This window comes from Mytilus californianus, unplaced genomic scaffold (genome assembly GCF_021869535.1).
Source record: "Mytilus californianus isolate M0D057914Y unplaced genomic scaffold, xbMytCali1.0.p SCAF_3, whole genome shotgun sequence".
In the NCBI taxonomy this organism is placed as follows: domain Eukaryota; kingdom Metazoa; phylum Mollusca; class Bivalvia; order Mytilida; family Mytilidae; genus Mytilus; species Mytilus californianus.
In genome coordinates this window covers 108579288-108593271 of record NW_026262679.1, presented here as the reverse complement: position 1 = coordinate 108593271, position 13984 = coordinate 108579288, and the positions used below count along the sequence as shown (strand labels likewise).

Genomic DNA, 13984 nt, shown 5'->3' with positions numbered 1-13984 from the left:
TATATACGTATTTTATGGACTTGGTTGATATAAACGAGATATGGGTTTGATTGTCCACTTAGTATCACCTCCTCCAGTCACCTCGATGCAAAACAGCATAATAAATATAGCCCACAGGAGGAACAGTAACTTCTCGAAGCAAGTTTGTCAATAAAAAGTAAAATAACAAAAATGTCTAACTCCAAGGAAAATTCAAAACGGAAAGTCCCTTATCAAATGGCAAAACCAAGATCAAAAACATCAAACGAATGAAAAACAACTGTCATATTCCTGACTTGGTACAGGCTTTTCCTTATGTAGAAATGGTGCAGTAAACCTGGTTTTATAGCTAGCTAAACCTTTCACTTGTATGACAGTAGCTTAAAATTCCATTATATTGACAACAATGTGTGAACAAAACAAACAAACATAATAGGCAAAAATGTCAAAAATAAAGGTAACAGTAGTATACCACTGTTCAAAAGTCATAAATCGATTGAGAGAAAACAAATCCGGGTTACAAACTAAAACCGAGGGAAACACATCAACTATAAGAGGAAAAAAACAACGGAACAACAAAAACAAACGCCAACATACATAGAAACGAACTATTTGATAACAACTGCCATATTCCTGACTTGGTACAGGACTTTTAAAGAAAAAAATGGTGGGTACAGCAGTCAACATTATGTTATAATCTTAATCACTATAAAACAAACAAATATGTAAACAAAGAAAAACAAAATGGCATATAGACAAAGCACAAAAGCAAAAATGAAAGACAAGAATACTAAAAATGACCATAGCACAATAACACAATGACGGGATGCGTAAGGACCAAGCCACGTCAAAAGGATATTACCAGAATGGACTTAACGGTAAAGGTTAATAATTTAAAAACACAAATAAAAGTACACTATAACACGTAATTAAGATGATAAACAACGTCAGTGCCTAGAATCTATACTTCAAGACCATCATGTATTATTTGTGAAGTTGATACGAAATATTTATCAACAAGGTCTTGGTATCTTCCGATGAACATTTTTTTAGAAAAGGACAAGACGTTCTTTGACATAACCCTGGTTCATCAACTTTCTGCTCGGACACTGGTGACGTTTTGTGAAGTCTGAGTAGCAGCTGCAAGCTCTTGAATATCGAATGAGTTTGGTGTATTGCTACTTAGGTAGGGGAAATTGATAATTTCAAAATTAAAATCGTCTCGTTTGTCATAGATTCTGGTACTGAGATGACCGCTTATGTCAAATTCGAGGTATAAGTCTAAAATGAGGCGGATGAAGCCGTGTCTGTTTTTTCTTTCATTTCTAGTTCTTGAGGATATATTAATGTTACCCAATCAGAAAGGTTTGGATTGATAATGGAAAGAACATCATCAATATATCTGAATGTGAAATTAAATGATCTGGCTTCTTTGATCTTCTTGTTTTTGAAGTGGCTGAAGGAACTCCGACTAATATGAAAATAAGAAGAGGTCGGCAAGGAGAGGCGCACAGTTCGTTCTTATAGGAATGCCGACAATTTGTTGAAAAAGTCTCCCTCCAAATTCAACAAATATGTTGTCAATAAGATACTCCATTATACTGATCACTTGTTCCTCTCTATAGCATGTTTTACCTTTTTGTTCACTATTAACAAAATATGCCGTATGGTATCCCAAAGTAATAGATTTATATGCTGCCATTTTTATATTGAAAAGCATTATGGATTATTTCTTTTAGACGATTTTTCAATTTCACAAGAGGAATGATAGTATACAGGGTTGAAAAATCAAATGTTTTGATAGAATTAATTTCAGAGAAAGATCGAGATTTAAACTTATTCAGAATTTCTTTAGAGTTTTTTAGAATCCACTACGCGAGTAAACAGTTTCACAGTATTTTTGAAGACCCTCTTTCACTGCGGACAGAATTTTTGTCAATCTAATGGACAATTCCTTTGAAGAACATGCAGATGAGCCGACAATGTACCGTTGTTTGTACGTAATTTTGTGAAGCTTATGTATCCAATTCAAACAAGGTAAGTCCTCAGATTTGCTGTTCAATGTAATGTTCATTGAAGCCATGAAAGACTTATGATTCGGCAAAATCTCATCCTTGTCAAATTATATGTTTTTGTATGTGGGATTAGCTGAGTGCTCATGTATTCCTTATTCTTTTACAAGAGACTCGTAGTAGTACGATTTACATACAAAGACAATATTATTGAAGCTTTGTCCGCAGGAACAACATCATATTTATCGTGAAGAGATGATAGACATTTCACAGCTTCTTTGTCTCTGAAAACGAACGTTGGTCGATCATTCACACAGTTTTTCAACTTATGAATTCGACGTATTATCAGTGACCTGATTGTTTTGACCCATTCTGATAAAGTGTCCAGTTCAACTTCTTCTCGTTTAACCCATGCTCTGGCGTAGTCCTCAATGGAATCCATAATTATTTTGAAGTTATGGTTCCAATTGATGTGTTGGGGTTCTCTTAACTTAGGACCATGAGATATCACCTTTTGGAGATGTCCATGTAGAGATCCCCAGTAACAACAAGGCCAGAGGGGCTGTAAATATAAGGCAAGTAGGAACAGTCACATGTCACAGGTACTTTTTTAGGTATTCTTCTAAATCAAGGCCTGCAATGCTTGCTTATAGTTAAATACTTTAGGTGCAATGGTTTTGGTGTAACTGTAGGATACAATATGAACAGACTGATTTTGAAAATAAAGTGGAATTTTAGATGTTACCTCCTTGTGGTGAAGAACGTTGCTGATGTTGATTGCATCAATTTCTTTATTATAAAACTGAACTGGAAGGAATTTCCTCTTTTCCTCATGTAAAGGTTCCGATCTTACTGGTTTAAAAAGACGGAAAAGAGCTACACTACAAATTATACTGACCAGTCTGTATATTTGAGAAAAATGTATTTATGCATCCCTTGTCAAGTGCATTTTAGAAAATTAATAGGCAGTGAAAAAAAATAGTTCTAATGTAATGTTACCCTAGCGGATGATGAAGATGTGAAAGAAGGTCATCAAAGCTCACAGAGAGCGATCTAGATTTGGAAGATTTTTTTTTACATTGGGCCGATGGTAATGTTTTTGCTCATGACTACGCTGGTGTCTTAAAGTAGTACTAGTATTAAATAAGCTCATTACATTTACATCACTGCAGGCTGGACTTGACAAATTTCCTACTCTTTTGATGTTTTCATTGCAACCATATGGCATTGCAGTATCTAGTTCCCTTATCCAGAATTTTCTCTATCTTTTCGGAAAGGAGTACAGAATTTCTGTCAATCTAATGGACAATTCCTTTGATGCAAATAGTAACGTCAAAGCAGGATTTTCTTCCCCAGGAATAGATTACCTTAGCTGCATTTGGCAAACCCTTTCGAAATTTTTAATCCTCAATGTTCTTCAGTTTCGTACTTTATTTAGCCTTTTAACTTTTTGATTCGAACGTCACTGATGAGTGCGTCTGGCTTACAAAATTATAAGGCGTTATCTATGATGAGTATTTTTTTGCGTTTAATAATACTTGGATGAAAGAAGCACGATGTCTTAATTTCATGATATACTGATAGTAGCCTTGTCCCAGAACCTTGTGAGCAATCATAATCATTTTTTCCGCTGTAAGTTTTAGCCAACCTGAACAAGAAACTATTGACATCGCAAGTTGTTCTCTATAATAGTATATTTAAAAAAATCACTTAAAGCTTTAGTCCACTTAAAACAGAACAACTTTAACGTGTGTCCAATTAACCATACCGCAGCCAACATAGCAAAAAAGTATAACAAAAATACCGAACTCCAAGGCATATTCAAAAATGTGAAGTCCATAAAAACTGACAAAATCAAAACCAAACGTGACTTAATAAACATAGAAACATGAATAAATATTTGTCACCGGATTTTTACTTACATATAGGCAAAACGACTGATGCCACATGTGGAGCTTGATCTTCTTACTTTTCCGGAGCACCTGAAAACACCCCCGGTATTGGTGGGGTTCTTGTTGCCCAGTCATTAGTAATCTATGTTGTGTTTTGTATACTGTTGTTTATCTCTTGTTCGATTTTCGTGTTTTGCCATGGCATTGTTAGTTCGTTTTCCACTTTGAGTTTGATTATCCATTTGGTATCTTTTGTAAATTATAAATATCATTAGCAAAATATTACGTCTAATAAAATATTATTATAAAATGGTCCTATGCTGGTTTTCTCTTAGAATTTGTTTGAGGAGTTTTTGGTCAAATGAAGACGTCAATAATTTATGTACATGCATGTTAATAGAAATTATAGCATGAACATAAAACATGGACATTAATTCCAAGATCAACTGGAATCAAAACCCTGATTATGACCTTTGATTTTCGTTCCCCACAAATGTAGTTTTCATTATTTGGATATTTTTCTTTCATTGTTTCCTTCTTCACATTATTATGTATAAACCATTATTGGTATGTAAATAACAGAGATATATTGCATTAAATTTTCTTATATGAAACACTTTTGTGAAAAGACTGTTGAGTACGGTTTTGGGCTTAGGCTGTGACATTTATTTTAAATATGCAAGAAAAGTTAGCGATGAATATAACATCACATCATGCCCATAAAAAAAATTCGCTTTTGTCATCTCTAGCGCCAAATTAGACAGTGACGTTTATTAAAGACATATTCGATATTTTTATTCAGGGCTAATACAAAATGTCTTATTCTTATGCGACCATCCGATCAAAAGAAAAAAAGAAAAGAAAAGAAAGAACGCTTTTGTAAGAATTATGTATTTGCACCGATTTGAAAGTATAAATTCATTCATTCTTGTGAAGTTCCAATATCAACTGGAACCAAATGAGTGTCCAGAAATCAGACTTAGGTGACCTTTAACAACATAGCTCCAAATTGAAAGTAAGGCTTTGCAAAACAAGTTTCCCTATTCTTTAAACTTTCTCGACTCAAGTCGAATCAAGGAAGTAATATATTGAACGCATGGTGCTATGTAAGTCATTTTTGTTTAGCATGTCTTGAAATCGTTTGAGTTTTAATTTTTTCTCTCTCGTTAATTTATACTACTTATCTACTTAAAAAATAAGTTCAAAGGCATGTCAAAAGAGAAAGCTGTATTTGATCACTATTAACAGCTACACCAGGAGCCCATAATACGCCTTTCTATTGCATATTGAAATATATATGTAGGACTCAAATTAGTGGTTGGTTCAAGATTTATAGCAAATGTCTAATCTGTGGTAAATATGACGTCACAAACGCCAAACAAATCATAAATCTATAGCAGATTTTGATATTACGTAATTTTCCGGGAAAAGAGTAAATTATAACGTCACAATTGAATAAGAGTGGTAAGAGTTTTTAAGTAAATCAATTTTATAGAACTCTAGTAAGTGTGCAATATATGAAAATTGCCTTAAATCTGATGGTTAAAGTCCTGAAACTTTTGAACGACAAACTAAAATCTTATTCAAAATCGAAGTGGATATTTCTTTTAACAACCCCATACAAACAGCAGCATAAAGTAATAAGTCAATTGATCTAGCCAAACTCGAGTTATTGAGCGACATGTGAAAAAAAACTGTCATCAACGGTTAAAATCTCGTTACTCTAGCTCGAACGAAAAACCAAAATATGTTTTTAAAATCGAAAGAGAGCTTTCGTACGTCAATCCTAAATGTTGTGTTAAAATTTCATGAGAATTGATTAAAGCAAATTTGAGTGAGTGTACGAAGTGTTGACATACGTACGAATGGACGGACTCCGGTATAAAATATTAAATACGTCCCATCTAAGAAGGGTATATAAAATGATAATATATTGACTGGCTTACACTTTAACATCATTGTGAATAAATTACTTACCACTTTGCATTTCTCTTCAAAGATATTAGATTTATGTTATATGTACATAGATTGGACGATGATTAATTCAGCATTAAAAAATATAACTAGAAAACACCACGGGCATTAGAGCGTAATTGAAAGTATGTAAACTGTCGTAGGATGAATTTTTGTAAAAGATTTATGACTGGAGAATTTCAGGAAAGGTATCAAAAGTCATCGGTACTTGGGGACAGGACAATTTTTTTTTTGCCCTCCCCCTTTTTTCCAAAATCCGTTATTTTTTGTTTTCTGTTTTTTCTGTATCCATACATATATTTTAAATAAAGTGTATTTGCTATTTACTATCCACGGCGGTAACTGATATATTATATAGACTAAGAGACTATCCACGGCGGTCACCGATATATTATATATAGAGACTCTAGGTATAGGGGGAGGGTTGAAATCTCAAAAACATGTTTAACCCCGCCGCATATTTGCACCTGTCCCAAGTCAGTAGCCTCTGGCCTTTGTTAGTCTTGTATCATTTTAAATTTTAGTTTCTTGTGTATAATTTGGAGTTTAGTATGACAGTCCATTATCACTGAACTAGTATACATATTTGTTTAGGGGCCAGATGAAAGACGCCTCCGGGTGCAGGAGTTTCTCGCTGCATTGAAGACCCATTGGTGGCCTTCGGCTGTTGTCTGCTCTATGGTCGGGTTGTTGTCTCTTTGACACATTCCCCATTTCCATTCTCAGTTTTATCTCTATATAATATATCAGTGACCGCAGTGGAAAGTAAACTTGGAATTGATAGTAAATATCAAATACACTTTATTTACAGTATACAGAAAAACGCGAAAATAATTGTCCTGTCCCCAAGTACTTATGAAAATTATGTGTAATTTTAAAACAGTCCTAAACGGAAGTCTTTTCTATGACTTAAAAGTCCGTCCGATGACGGAAACAATATCCGGACGCCTTTATTTTCGTTTTCCTCCCAAAATAATTTGATAACCCAAACTGAATAATCATAAGCGAGGATGACAAATGCGACTATGTATGGTACCTATAGGACACAGAGGCATGATGATTAATTTATTGTGGAAGGAAGAGAAGCGACACACAAAATGAGGTCTTCTCGTTTAATAGTATAGATATAATAATTATGGTTACTAGAACGTGACACCCGCGACGGGTCCACGACTGAATTAAAGTACCTATGCCTTATTTTTAGCCTGGATTTTTAGTATTCGTATTGTCATCTGAAGTGATGCTGATTGTAATGCGCAGAGTTTTCTCTGTTTTCAAAATCTTTCTGTTTGAACCCGTCTTGTTTTTCTTACTACAATAAACTTACTATAAACTAAATTTAATTCCTTAACTAATTGGCCAAAATTAATAGTGGCATTGAGGTGGAACAAAACAGACTTGTTAAATAGTGTACTATAGTGTAACATAGATATAAAAAAAAAACTTTTGGAAAAATTCCAGGTTCTCCTGATAAAGGAGGGATTTACAGAAGGTAACAGTTACTACAATTTGAAACTACATGTGACATATACTATTGGTATCTGTATTAGATTCGACCCGAAACTTGTTAATTATTGCTAATATTAATTATGTGGGAAACAAAAGGGCCTGGAATGGTGAATTTTTTAAACAATAACATTTTCCTATATTAATTATATATAAAGTTGAATTCTTTGATTCGTCGTTTTTACGTCATGCCGGCTAACAAATTGAACCTTGTTATTTTATTAGTAGATACAGAGATCGGTTTTATTATGATATACATAGAAGTGTTATCATTTATCAGCAAAAAATTCAGATTTTGGCAATTAAACCAGAAAAAGACAAGTTAATCCAACGATTCTTATTGCCATACAAATACAGTGATACGGTATCAATTTGATGACAGAGAAATGTAAATCAGATGTAATCGTCTCATATCTGAGGGGCTATCTGAGGGGATAATGCATCAGAAATAAAAGATTACATCTAATACATATACAACAACAGGGTCCCAATTCGACAATAAAAGTCCTTGTCGTAGTCTTATCGAACTGAAAGTATTATTCTATCTATAACACGTTAAACCTTGAACTTAGTATTATTATTATCATTGAATAGATCTAACAGTACAGAATGTTATCGAATTTAATATGTAAAAGTAAGGATAAAAGAAAATAGTCCTAAAGATTTGCTGTCTCCACTGTAGCAGTCTTAGATTTGTTTTGAATAAAGAATATAAAAGGATACATGTACTATATAAATTTCTTTGGTATATTTGTCGTTGGATTTCTGTATAGTTTACATATCTATAGACCTATATATATCCGGATTATAAAGAGACTTTAGTCTATTAATCATGTTACATAAAATATAAGAATAAGTTGTAACAGAGTCATTTTAATTTAATTCAACATTGAAAAATTCAAAAACAGGCAGGAGAAATCATATGATGTTCTCTTTTACTTTGTCGAATTTTGCTTTTAGCTAACCACTCCCATGGTTTAGTTTGGACGGAATTATTTTCAAATGAATTCAGATCATTGTTTTGAATATCACTATTACCCGTTCCAGTTTTAAATTCGGCATTCTTAATAACAGAACTGTCTGAAATTAAATGAACTGATTTGTCGACTTTATTCTCATTCTTTTTTCTTTGCAAAGCGTTGTCATCTTTTATCGCCCCTCCTGAATCGTGTGCGGCAGCGGTCATTGCAACTTTGTCTATTATTGTTTGGCCTTCCGAACAATTTAGCATCCTTTTTTCTGATGAAACAATATGTATTTTTGAGCTAATCAAGAACTCGCGCATGTTTATAGCACTTTTTGTACTTCGTAATGCTGCTTTAGTCGCTGATTTTTGTGGTATCGATATTATATCGTTTGAATCGATACCATCCGATTGATAAAATTGGAAAATCACATTGTCTTTTATTTCTAATTTTTTGTTATCACTTGTGTATTTTTCGGATGGAAATGTAGATGAAACTTTATTTAAATCATCTAAACTTGACCGTCTTTTCGTTTGTTTTACATCTTTACCCATCGATTGTTTATTCAATTCAGAAAATCGACCGTCACGATCAATCCAGGATTTATCTACATGACTGCTTTTCACTCTAATGTCTTTTATATTGTCATTCTTATTAGAGGCAATCATTTGTGATATCTCGCTGAAACTAGACCTTCTTTTCATATATTGCGAGTCTTTTAGCACCGAATTATCAAATTGCACGCATCTGTTAAATTCTTTAAAATCCATATTACTCTTTGTTTCCGTGTTTGTCGAATGTTCATCGCATCCACAAGGAAACATTTGTGTTACATCCTTTAAACTAGACCTTCGTTTAACACAGGACAAATCTTGATGTATTATACTTTTATCTGAGTTATGCATCCTCGTATGATTATTCTTTCGGCCTTTTCTTATTTCTGAATTTTCTTTGTAAGAAAATCGTTTGACTGATTTCACATTAGCATTATCAGATTTAGCAGTTAATCTGAGGTTTTCAATTTTCTTTGTAATTGAATTTTCTAAAGTACTTTTGTCTTTGTCGTTGTTGATTGGAGTGTGTATTTGCGGACTGCACGGATCATCAAAAGAATCTGAAATAAGATATACTTGTAAGTGGACGTACGTATTAGACTTTTTTAAGAGTAAGTACTAAGTATCTAAAATGTATCAATACATAAATGTTTTTGCATTCGAACCGTAATGTTGTAAAACTAAGAATAAAATAGTTGATCCCGTATGGACACTTTTTTCTATTCAATTTCTTTGAGTGTCGTTATATAATAGATTGCAACTCCAGAGATGCTTTTGACGATACAATCGTTCTTCTGCAGTTCAAGTAAATTGTATGCTTATGTTCGTAATTTATTTTATTTTCATAGTCTGACAAATGTTAAAAAAAATAAAATGACAAAAATCAGTTACTCAAGAAAAGATCCAGATAGTTAACCCAGTCCCAACATAAGTAAGTAAATCCAAAATCAACAATCTACCAGCAATATCACAATTAGCTATATACCTTCATTTTCTTCAGTAATTGTATCCCCGAAGCTTTCAAGAGCTGAATACAAGTTGAATGGTCGAGAGGAATTTTGAAGTTCTGATATTACGACACCATCATCATCTTCGTCATCAAAGAAACTGTTTCCACTAGAACGTGTGATGGTTCCTGGAATTGCATTTCTCTTATTTGAAAACATCGTTAACAAACTGGTTCAAAATGTGTCTGCAAATATAAATTTTCATACGAATACACAAAATGAAGAAGGTTGAACTTGTTCCTGTAAATTCTTAATCTTGTACTGAAGACTGGCTTCTGAGTTGGTCAAATAAGTTGGACAGTCACACAGTAGTAGTAATGATACTACATTAGCTTCTACTATATACTAATAATAAAGAGGCAGAATATAACAAAGGGACAACCAGAAACCGACAAATCCATGGCAGAACACGAAAAACAAGAAAACAACAAACACCAGCCTACAAAACCGAAAGACTGATCCCAGTTGCTCCAGAAGGATAAGCAGACCCTACTCAACATGACTAAATGACTAAATAAACCACTGACTGCATGCGGACGGACAATATATCTAGAAAGAATTGCTGTCCATCCATTGAGGTAGAAATAACCTAAATGATCAATTTCATAATCCAAGACACGTGTCAGTATTGAAAAGTGCTGTAGTGGTGTTTACAAGTTGAGAACCATAGCAACTTCCTAGAGGACATTGACATGTTGTGTGGCTAAGTCTCTTACACGATATATATATATATATATATATATATATATATATATATATACATATACATACAAGCATTGTTTTCCAGTCACAGTAAAATCCTCCGCCCTGTCCTCAAGTTCACGTATACTTCAGACCCTACAACAGTCATGTTTTTATGATAACTTGTTTTCGTCCTGAATATGCATGAACTGTTTGCCACAGGACGCCAAGCAAACAACAACTGAATAATCGATTTCATGGTAATGTATCTCTAACTTACGAATTTTTCTTCCATATCAAAAAGACAATGTGTTACATGTACAAGGTAATACATATAACAAGTAGTGATACACGACTAGGTTTAAACTTAAACCACCATTAAATAAGTTACCAATCATACACTAGTTATATAAGGCATTATTGTCAAAACGGAACCGAACATGTCAATTTTAATCAAAGTACTGAACATCGGATGACCGCAAGTTCTTGTGGATGGTCACAAGCACTTGTCTCAGAAAAAAAATCACATCTGTATACCTGAAAGTGAGGTTAATGTACAGAGATATAATTTTTTTCTGAGACAAGTTCGTGCGTGGATAATGAATAAATGACAGGAAATTCAACGTCACCGTAATAACTATTATATTGTAGTGATACAAATCAGTATACTCTGGTTTGTTGTTATATATTATATTAATGTTTGCATATAACAGTTACATGTATAAAATATAATTTTCATTCATTTGTATATCATTCTATTTTACTATTCTAATAATAGTGCAGTGCAAGTGCATTGTGGACACTCTTCTGTAATAATATGTTTTTTTCTAATAGATTGGATTTGAGCAGGCATTTATATTTTCCCGCAAAACGTTCTTGAGATATTCTTCCGCATGCGTTAACACAATTTTTCTGTACGTGTGCATAGAGTAATATCAATGATTTTTTACTTATATATATATTTCTAACGACAAAACATTTTCATATTATTAATTTATGTTCTAAACAAAAATATTTTATGAGTATTCATTTAAGAAATGAATTTATAACAAGCGATAAGGAATGTTATTTTGCACTCGATAATGTCCGCGTATTTATAGATCGGTTACCAGTCAAACACGAAAGTTACGTAAGTAGAAATCTCGTCGGCAACAATACATCGGAATGCCCTCACGGTCATCGCGATGTAAAAATGATTCTTGTTTTCAGGCAGATCCTCAAAACTAACTTGAAATTGTGTACATATTCATACATACAGGTCCTTTAAAAACGTAGTAAATCTATTTTCTCTTTCTGATCACTAAAATTCATTTTACTTACCAAATTTATGAATAACAATCATGTTCATGTTCTATTTATAACAACCGGTGTCTGCGAAGTTTCCTCAAAAGATGAATATCCCATAAAGTTTCGATACGACACAAATATAGTACTTATATTGTAAATATTGTTACATTTGTAGCACGATCGCATTTAGCCTTGTATGGCCTTTAGATTTGTTTACTAAACATGACATGTTTTTACGATCAAATTATATTCTGTAAAAACAAATGGATAAATGTTGTCATTTCTACACAACATGTACACCAGAAATTGGTTAGAGAGGAATTTATGAAATGTCCTGTGTGTTTTGTTTAGTATTCCAAATTCAATACATTCAAAATCTTCAATTGCGCATGTTTTTTTTTGTTCTACAACAATGTGTGGAATCACTTTTTTATTGTTCCCATTTTCACATTTGCAACTTTACATGTTGATTGTTTATTTAAAAAAATCTTCCAAAAATGATTCCAAACATCGAATAATTTTATAAACAATTCTGGTCGATGTTTGGAATTGTTTTTGGAATATTTTGCTGAATAAACTTCCAACATGTAAAGTTGCAATGTGAAAGTGGGAACAACAAATAGTAATTCTTCTTACGTTTAAGCTTTTATTTATATCGGTATATACAAGCATACTAATTAAAGGTTATTTAGAAACCACAATCTTACATTTAAAAAAAACTGTAAAATTATGTTATTTGAAATATATATGCACCTGCATATTTATGACCTTGGTTTCATCAATTATCGAGATAACTGCATTAGAAGCTTGTCTCACTGATATTAATCTTTGGTGCATATTGATAAATAAATTTTGAAAAGTATGGGCATAAAGCTTTTGCTATAAACCAATTTTCAGAGAATATCTATCTGAAATTGTTGGCGAGTTAAGCTTTTTTTAAGATCCATAACTGTTTGAAAAAAAAATGAAATACATTGTTAAATAAAATTTGATGACACTTGTATAGACGAATGCATATACACATTAAAACTTAATTTAGTATTCCCTGTATAAATAATTCTTTCTATAAAACATGTTTACACAAATATCACGTGATAGTCTATGGAGAAATGCGATGATACACAAAAATTTTTTTTTTTAAAACAATAAAATTCCAAAATTACAACTAATGATCAGATGCTTATCTTCTGAAAGGTATTGTTTTAATCGACAAATATGACATATAAACCACCATCAAAAAAATAACTGATTTATTGTCACAGATGACGGAACCCCAAGAGTTGGCTGTAATAAAGACATGATGACCAGTTAATCATATATCCAGCAGTAAACTAACCCGGCAATTTGGCTGCGAGGGATGTATTGATACGCAGCCACGTCTAGTCAAAATGGACATTGGGCTGTTTTCTGCTTTTTGGTCGGGTTGTTGTCTCTTTGACACATTCCCCATTTCCATTCTCAATTTTATCGAAGATAAAGAGCTCTTGCAACAACTTCTAGAGATGATTTGTTGCAAGGCAAAATGTTTGCTCCTTTTCAGTGGCAGTAAACATTTTGCCGCCGTTGATCCGTTCGAACCACTTTACAGAACCTTTCATTTAGATTTGTAGTAGATTTGTCTATCCTAACAATTGAATAAGATATGTGGCGCTGAACATTGAAAATGTAGAAAATACTCTCTGCAAAAAACGTACAGTGAATAACAAATACTTTAGATATCTGGTTTAAATGATTTGTAATACCATTTTAATGCCACATTTGAATATTACAAATCGATTTTGAGTTGAATGTGATGACTTCGCGGAAGGAAGGGGTTATTCATCACTGATTGACTCTACTTCGCATGCGACACTTAATCACAAAAGGGCTATATTATCATTAATACCACCAACTCAATAGTAAAATTACATTTGAGTTAGTACCCATGCATTTGTATGCAAAAATATACTAAATGTACTTACATTGATACCAGCCGTTGAGAAGTAAGTTTGGTAATATTCCTTGGATAAACACTTTAACTTGTTATATAGCAGTTCAAGGTTAGTTTATTTTGGACGACGGAAAAAGCCTGAAGGCCATCGACATTGTCCAGTGGTGACCTTATCACATTATTGTCATACAAATGTT

At 32.9% G+C, this 13984-nt stretch overlaps 1 protein-coding gene across 1 annotated transcript; it reads right to left on the bottom strand.

The window, feature by feature from the left end:
* Nucleotides 1–8229: 8229 nt before the first annotated feature.
* Nucleotides 8230–12005, bottom strand: LOC127735740 (uncharacterized). Its single transcript, XM_052246025.1, has 3 exons — nt 11891–12005; nt 9868–10074; nt 8230–9442 (listed from the first exon to the last, which is right to left on the bottom strand). Exons 2-3 carry the CDS (start codon nt 10046–10048, stop codon nt 8262–8264), a joined length of 1362 nt encoding a protein of 453 aa, XP_052101985.1. The 5' UTR covers nt 10049–10074; nt 11891–12005; the 3' UTR covers nt 8230–8261.
* Nucleotides 12006–13984: the final 1979 nt, after the last annotated feature.